Consider the following 8,619-nt stretch of genomic DNA (forward strand, 5'->3'; position numbering starts at 1 on the left):
CCAGGCGCCCCAAGCATTTTAAATGTGCAAAGCAAATACCTTATGAAATGTTGACTACAAAGGCTCATTTTGTCTGAATTCTCCCACCTTTCAAAACGTACGTCAAGAAACAAACGATTTTGAAGCTGTCCAGCTAAGAGAGCTGTCAACTGGATTTACAATATTGCCAGGTAGGGCATTTCTTAAACCGGCAAACAAATACCCATGCCTCCTTTCATCTTTTGTCAGGACTAGCCTCGAACTTGGTGCATTTGTTGCTGTTGCTTTTCAACGAAAGGGAAACTGAGGCGCCAGGGCCTTGGGACTCATGCAGGAGACCACCTTGCCGGCCAAGGAAGAGCCGATGGAAGGCCCTTGTTTGACCTTCTTCTGGGAGGTGGGGGCCGGCAGGTTGTCGGTGTGGCTGCACTTCCTGAGGCAGTAGGCAGCGCGGGGGTGCAGGTGAGCATAAGACCTGTGACAGATCCTCTTGTCGCAGTTGCATTTCTGGGCCAGCTGGCAGAGATGACGGTGACGCCGGAGACGATGTTGACGACGGAGACGATGCCACCCCACAGGCGCGCCAAGGGCAGGGTGGACTCTTTGTGGGTAGCGCAGTCTGCCAGAGCACGGCCATCTTCCAGTTGTCTGTCCACAAAAATCAGATGCTGCTGGTCAGGCGGGATGCCCTCTTTGCCTTGGACGTTGGCTTTGACATCCTCAGTGGTGGCCCTGCGCTCAACCTTGAGCGCGATGGTCTTGCCCGTCGGGGTCTCCACAAAGATCTGCATCTCTGCGTCTGCCACAGGCAGCTGCCCCCAAACTGCTCCGCCATCTTTCAAATTTGGTGCATTTCGAACGATGCGGTAGCCGGAGTAGACCCTTCTTGGCATAAGACGTAGTGATTCTATACGGCACCTACGTGTCACCAGGGCCAACCATTTGGGAAACAGCACTTTGACAAAACACACCCAGGACCGTAAGGGCCCCTTACGCACTTTGACTAGTTATTTATCCTAATGAAATAATTCTTAAAAAGCAAAGCAAAATTTGAACACGTAAGGGTGCTACTCACAGGGTTGTTTGTAGTTCAAGAAAAGGTAAACACACTCAATTTAGAACAGTAGGGGGATGATCTAGTAAATACACTTGAGTCCTTCATGATCCTTCAGCCAATAAAAATGATCATTTTGAAGACCACAGGATGATGGTTACATTCAAAGGTTTCATATTGAAGGAGAAAATGGGAAACTGCACAGAGATTCTGGTCTCTAACTGTCAGGGCGGTTTTCTTTGCTTGATTTTTGGTCCTTACAACAGCGCTGAAGGAGACAATACAGGGCTGTTATTTCTTCTCCCGTAGAGACACCCCACATCAAGCCTCCAGCCTCGGGGGTGAGAACGCAAAGCCCCTTTGCTGAGGCAGTCCCCAGCTCCCAGGTGAGGACAGTGCAAGACAAAACACCCCGTTCTCACTCACTCTTCCCCATCTCATGCAGGGGAGGTGGTGCTGGGCGGCCCCTTCCTCTCTCTCAGGCTGGGGTTTCCCCCAGGCAGATCTGGAAGACCCCCAGTCCCAGGCCCCAGCCTGCTCTGAGCTGGCTTATAGGAAGCCCCTTCTACATACTTGACCCATGAGATCATGTGGGAAAACCCTTAGAAACTCTAATACCCACTGCAGGTGTTTGTTGTTCCTATTACTAAAAAAAAAAAAGTTGTAATGTGAAATTTTTCCATCATGCAAAAATTGTTGCTCATCATATAACAAACACTCCCATCTCCATAGCCCAGCTTAGAAGATAAAACCTCACAGGGACACTTGAAGGTTCCTCGCACTCCTTTCCTGATCCAGTGCCCCACCTCTGTCACAGAGGTAAACCAAGCCAGAATTGAGTGTTTATCCACAAACGTTAAGTTGTATTGTTTTGCATGCTTTTAAACTTTGAATATGTGGTTTCCTACCATCTAGCATTCATTCAACAAGTTCACTCAACAAATATTTATTGAGCACCTGCTGTATGTTACGTACCACTCAAAGCCCTGGGAATATCAGTCAACAGAACAGACAAGATCACTGTTCTCATGGCGTGTATGTTCCCGTGGGGTACCCCAAATGGTAAGCAAAACTTATGAATTATAGGTGAATTCTATAATATGGTAGAATCAGAGGTGCAAAGGAGAAAAAGTCAGAGGGGTGAATGTTGCAATTTTCAGTAGAATCATATCCTTCTATATCTTGCTTATTTACTCAGTCTTACAGTTTTCATTTTTATGAATGCACCAATTTCATTTATTCCCTTGTTAGTAAACATTTAAGATTTCTTTTTCTGTCATTATAAACAATATTGGCATAAGCATTCCTATAAATATCTCTTTGTGTGCACTCGGAAGATCTTCGGGAGCATGTACCTGGCATAGAATACAGGTACCTTGTATAGGGTCGCTGGATCCAGGGCATCTTGTACTTAACTTAGCCAGGTGGTGCCATTGGCTCCCCACGGTGGTCATACCAGTGACTCTCGCCACCGATGTGTGGGTGTTCTGGTTACTCCATCTCTTGTCCACTATTTGGTGGTGTCAGATTTTAAAAAATACTTGCTAACCTGGTAAGTATAAAATGCTGTATTTTTGTTTAAACCTGAATTTCCCAGATGACTATGAAGGTTGAACATATTTTCCTAAGTTTACTTACCATCTGTGTTTCTCTTCAGTAACAAGGAATGTCACTGACTTTTGCCCATTGATTTTATATCTAGTGATGTTGCTAGCTAGCAATTGGTCTAGAGCTTCCTTTGGGTTTTCTAGATAGACAATCCTAACATTTCCAAATAATGAGTTTCTCTCTTTCTTTTCAAATGTATAATACCATTGATTTATTTTTAAAATTTTATTAATTTATTTAAACACTTCTGCCATTAAATATATTAATTTATTTGAGAAAAATAAATTTAAAAAGATAAGGTTGAATTAAAAAGGTAACAGTGGGCATCCTTATCTTTTCCTGATTTTAAAGGAAATATTTCAGGGTACCTGACTGGCTCAGTCAGTAGAGGATGTGACTCTTGATCTCAGGGTTGTGGGTTTGAGCCCCACGTTGGGTGTAGAGATTACCTAGAAATAAAATATTATAAAATATTTAAAAAGGAAATGCTTCTATTGTTTACATATCAAGTAATATTTCCTTTACTTTTTTTTTTTTTTTACATTAAGGAAATTTTCTTCTATTTAAATCTGCTTAGAGGTTTATCATCAGTCAGTACAGGCATACCTTGTTTCATTGCTCTATTGCAATACACAGCTTTATTGCAGTTCTCAGATACTGTGTTTCATAGAAATTGAAGGTTTGTCCCAACCCTGTGTCAAGCAAGTCTATTGGTGCCATTTTCCAACAGCATCTGCTCACTTTGTGTCTTCGTGTCACATTTTGGTAATTCTTGCAATATTTCAAACTTTTCTATTACTATTTTATTTGTTATCGTGATCTGTGATCAGTGATAATGACTTACTGAAAGTTCAGCTGATGGTTAGCATTTTTAGCAATAAAGTATTTTTATTTAAAAATTTTAAAAAATATTTATTTGTATTTGAGAGAGGGGGCGGGGAGGGAGAGGGGGACAGTGTGCAAGTGGAGATGAGACAGAATCTGAAGCAGGCTCCAGGCTTCGAAGCATCAGCACAAAGCCCAATGCAGGGCTTGGACCCATGAATTGAGAGATCATGACCTGAGCCAAAGTCAGACACAACAGACTGAGCCACCAAGGCACCCCAGAAATAAAGTATTTTTAAATTAAGTTATATGCATTATCTTTAAAAAAATTTTTTTTAACATTTATTTATTTTCGAGACAGAGAGAGACAGAGCATGAATGGGGGAGGGTCAGAGAGAGGGAGACACAGAATCTGAAACGGGCTCCAGGCTCTGCGCTGTCAGCACAGAGCCTGACGCGGGGCTCGAACCCATGGACCGTGAGATCATGACCTGAGCCGAAGTCGGCCGCTTAACAGACTGAGCCACCCAGGCGCCCCTGCATTATCTTTTTAGACATAATGTTACTGCATACTTAGTAGACTACAGTGTAGTGTAAACACAACTTTTATATGCACTGGAAAACCAAAGAATTAATTTGACTCAGTTTATTGTGATATTGGCTTTATTGTGGTGGTCTGGAACCAAATCCACAATATCTCCCAAATATACCTGTATATACTTTCACCAAATGCCTTTCTGCATCTATTTAGATGGTCGTATGGTTTTTCTTCTTTAAGCTATTACCTTTATATATTTATATAACTTATAAAGGTAAATTGCCTTTATAGATGTTCTAATATTAACCTATTTTTGTATCCCTGGGATAAACTCAACTTGGTTATGGTATGTTATCTTTTTTATACACAGTTGCCTTATTTTAATAATATGTTATTTAGGATCACTACATCTACATTCATGAGTTACATTGGCCTGTAATTTTCCTTTCTCACGCTTTAGTTGTCTAATTTTGGTATGAAGATTATACTGGCCTCAAAGAATAAATTTGGGAGTATTCCTTATTTTTCTATTCTGTGAAAGAATTCATATATGATTGGGATTATCTATTCCTTGAAGTGTTGGTAGAATTCACCTATAAAACCATCTGGGCCTTGAGTTTTCTTTGCAGGGAAGTTTTTAATTATCGTTTCAATTTCTTTCATAGTTTTAGGACTATTAAGAATATTTTTTCCAATTTTGGTGGCAGTTTATTTCTATTAAGATTTCAAATTTGTTGGCCTAAAGTCTTTGATAGCATTCTTTTATCTTTTTTATTTTAATTATAATCTTATTTGAGGGGCGCCTGGGTGGCTCAGTCAGTTAAGTGTCCGACTTCAGCCCAGGTCATGATCTCACGGTCCGTGAGTTTGAGCCTCGCGTCGGGCTCTGTGCTGACAGCTCAGAGCCTGGAGCCTGTTTCAGAGTCTGTGTCTCCCTCTCTCTCTGTCCCGTTCATGCTCTGTCTCTCTCTGTCTCAAAAATAAATAAACTTAAAAAAAATTTTTAAAAATTAAAAAAAATTATAATCTTATTTGAGAATATAGCTACATGAAAAGACAAAATCTTCAGATATTTGGCTGTCTTTATCTTATCTTTTAAACCTCCTCTTTAACTATAGTCATGTTATTCTTTTCATTTATGATGTTACTTCTGTTTCTTTTCCTTGATCAGTCTTTCCCAAGATGTGTCTGTCTGCTCAATGCAGAGAATCGACTCTTGCCTTTGTTGGTCTCTATTGCATTTTTGGTTTTTATTTTGTTGATTCCATTTTGTTTTTTAGCATCTCCTTGCTTATATTGTTTCTTAGGTTGGACACTTAGGTCATTAATTTGCTCTGAGGGTATTTGCCTCTGGCTGAACAACAGCTGGTCTTGAGGGCACTGTGTATGGGGGACCCTCCACACAAAGGAGGGCTCCAAAGGCCTACCCTTGGCGTAATCTTCTTTCTTCCCCAAACTCTGGTAGAATGATTTAAAAAGGAAAAAACCCGTGAGGAAGAGAACAATAGAGGGATCATCAGCCACAGCACTTCGGAAGTTGGAAAGTAGATGGATTTAACAGGCCCAAGAAACCAAATCCCAAACTTGAAAAAGAAGTTGATTTATACCACAGACCAGGAAGTGGCCCGGGAACCAGGCATGCCAGTTGTCTCAGAGCTGGGAACTGGGGTTAATAGGGGGTGGGGGGACAGAGGAAAGATCCTATATGTTTGCAGAGAACAAGTAGATTGTAGGCAAAGGATTATGGCTCAAAATGGCATTGGAGTTTTCAAAAAACATCATTGGAAGTCAGAACACGATGGAGTAGTAATATGTCCAACATTTTGAAAGAAAGAGTTTGTGGTTAAATTGGTGAGATATATTAGCAAACTAAGTCAATGACAAGAACAAGTTAGTTATTAATTCCAGAGGAAAAAACATAGTATCCTTTACAGCTCATTAAATGACCATAGATTCACAGTCATACTTAGGCAAATAACTAATACTGATCTGATCAGAATTACAGATCACTGTATTGGGAGGCTGATGATGGACACAGGAAGAGGTATGTGCATGTTTTGTGGGGTGTGTGTGTAAGGGCAGGGGGTTGGAGAGAGACCAAATCCTCCCTTTCCATGATGAGAAATCATTAGGTAATGCCCAAACCTGAAAAATCAAGAAGTAGCAAACAAATGTTATTTAGAGAAAATACTGTAAATAACAAAAGAACTGAAAGCAGCATTTCTGGGACTGGGAAAGAGATGGGGGAAGGCTGGCAGTGGGGGTGGGGTGGGGCTGCAGGGAATTGCTAATTTCCATAATAAACCATGTAGAATTCTTCAAATTTTAAAATTATGTGCACGTATAACTTTCAACAAAACTAAAAAAAACACCAAAACCCATGATTTGCAGCCTTATATATATGTATATCTTTAAGATCTCTTCATGCCAAGCCCCTCCCCCCCCCCCCCCCCCCCCCATAGATTCCAGAAGTGGCACTGCTGGGTCAGCAGGCATTGTGGATTTAAGATCTCAGCCACAGCGCTGAAACACCTTTATCTTGCAAACACCATTATCAATTTTCAGATCTTTGCCCATTTGGTGGTTAAAAAAAAAGCCATCATACTGGAATTTTGATTTGCATTTCTTTGACTACCGAATAGTTTTATATTTAGCCATTTTTTAGTTCTTCTTTAATTTCCTGTTACAGTTCTTTGTCCGTTTTTATCTTGGAGTGTTCATCTTTTTCACTATTGATTTGTAAGGGTTCTTAAAATAGTAAGCCTACTAATTCTTTATCACACATATTACAAATATCCCTCCCCACCCCTCTGTAGGTCCTTCTGCTTTTAATTTTCTTTTTGATGTGAGGGATTTTTCATTTTTATATAATTGAGCCTATCTTTTATGCTTTTTGCCTTTGGGGTCACTGCTGAAAAGTCCGTGCTCATCCATAAGCTATTACAAACACAGCATTTCTTGTAATTTCATCTAGTATATATTTCATTACTTCTAAGTTTTCACATTTTAAATCTCTGAAATCGGGGTGCCTTTATAATCACTGGGGCTCAGGTGGTAGTCACACATCAGAATGTGCAGAAAGTGTCCATGACTTGTAAAAAAAATGTCTTGGAGGGGCACCTGGGTGGCTCATTCAGTTAAGCATCTGATTCTTGATTTCAGCTTAGGTCATGATCTCATGGTTCTTGGGACCAAGCCCCATGTCGGGCTCTGTGTTGACAGTGTGGGGAGGTTGCTTGGGATTCTCTCTCTCTCTCTCTCTCTCTTCCTCTCTGCCCCTTCCTTGCTCCCTTGTGCACTCATGTTCTCTCTCTCTCTCAAAACTAAATAAGCATTAAAAAAAGAAAAATTGGGGAGGCAAGAGTGAAGCACTCTTAGCTGTATTTATCACCTGTTTCCTTTTTTCTCCAGGGCAGAGAAGTAGACTATACCTCCCAGGCCTTCTTGCTGTTAGGGGTGTCGTGGCTGGGTCCTAGCTGTTGGATTGTGGGTGAAAGTGATGTATTGGGCTTCTCTGCTGGGCCCATCAAACTTCCTATAGGATTCTTTCCTGTCTTTCTTTGGTTTGCCAGTAGAGGCTGTAGCAGGGGTGTTGGGCAATGGCAGAGCCAGAAGGCAGAGAGAGTTTCAGTCCCCAGGAGGCAACATGGGAGGTGCCTGCTGACCAGGAATCCTCATCGTTCTTTGTGTGAATTAGTAATAAACTGTTATTGTGTTAAGCCTTTGAGATTTGGGTTTTTGTTTGTTATAGCAGCTAGTATTGCTGATTCCTAACAGACAACCCTTGTCTTAATTCGGACTCGAATCTGAATCCCTTTAGACTAGAGCTTAGTGTTTATCATTGAGTGTAAGTATGATGTTGATTCTTGATTTTAGATAAATGCACTTTATCTTGTGTTCTTTTTTTTTTTTAATCAAATCTTGGTTTGGAGTTATTCTAAGTGTGTAAAACTAATTGGAAAACTTTTAGTTTTTATCTGAGCTCTGGAAAAGGTTAACTAGCATAGGCATTAGCTGTTACATGAAACTTTGACAAGATTCATCCTGAGAACTTCTTGAATCCTTTTGCAAGAGAAGTGCTTTAACAAGCTTTACTTTTGCTCCTTTTTCAAATTATTTTTTAAGACTTTATTGCTATTATTTAAAAATTAGTTTTTATTTTAGAAAGAGAACACAAGTGGGGGAGAGGGGCAGAGAGAGAATCATATATATATATATATATATATATATATATATATATATATATATATGTTTATTTTTGAGAGAGAGAGAGTGTGAGCTGGGAAGGAGCAGAGAGACAGGGAGACAGAGGATCTGAAGCAGGCTCTGCACTGTCAACGCAGAGCCTGATACAGGGCTCGAACTCACTAACTATGAGATCATGACCTGAGCTTAAGTTGGATACTAAACCAACTGAACCACCCAGGTTCCTGAGAATCCTTTTTTTTTCTTTAAGTTTATTTATTTTGAGAGAGAGAGCGAGAGAGCAAACGAGAGAGAGAGAGAGAGAGCGAGAGAGAATCTCAAGCAGGCTCCACACTGTCAGTGCAGAGCCCAATGCAGGGCTCGATCTCAAGAATGGCGAGATCATGACCTGAGCCAAAATCAAGAGTAG

General features: G+C 40.6%; 1 protein-coding gene across 1 annotated transcript; it reads right to left on the bottom strand.

Annotated features, from left to right (window-relative positions):
* Nucleotides 1-267: 267 nt before the first annotated feature.
* Nucleotides 268-849, bottom strand: LOC131490751 (ubiquitin-ribosomal protein eL40 fusion protein-like). The gene is made up of 2 exons (XM_058693227.1): nucleotides 534-849; nucleotides 268-495 (listed from the first exon to the last, which is right to left on the bottom strand). Exons 1-2 carry the CDS (start codon nucleotides 768-770, stop codon nucleotides 268-270), a joined length of 465 nt encoding a protein of 154 aa, XP_058549210.1. The 5' UTR covers nucleotides 771-849.
* Nucleotides 850-8,619: the final 7,770 nt, after the last annotated feature.

The sequence above is a fragment of the Neofelis nebulosa genome, chromosome 12 (genome assembly GCF_028018385.1).
Source record: "Neofelis nebulosa isolate mNeoNeb1 chromosome 12, mNeoNeb1.pri, whole genome shotgun sequence".
NCBI lineage: Eukaryota > Metazoa > Chordata > Mammalia > Carnivora > Felidae > Neofelis > Neofelis nebulosa.

Excerpts from the sequence above, each read along its gene's own strand:
- LOC131490751 (XM_058693227.1), bottom strand. The coding sequence starts at position 770 with ATGCAGATCTTTGTGGAGACCCCGACGGGCAAGACCATCGCGCTCAAG. Across the intron at positions 496-533 it reads GGGGTGGCATCGTCTCCGTC|CTGGCCCAGAAATGCAACTG; the intron begins GTCAACATCGTC and ends CATCTCTGCCAG.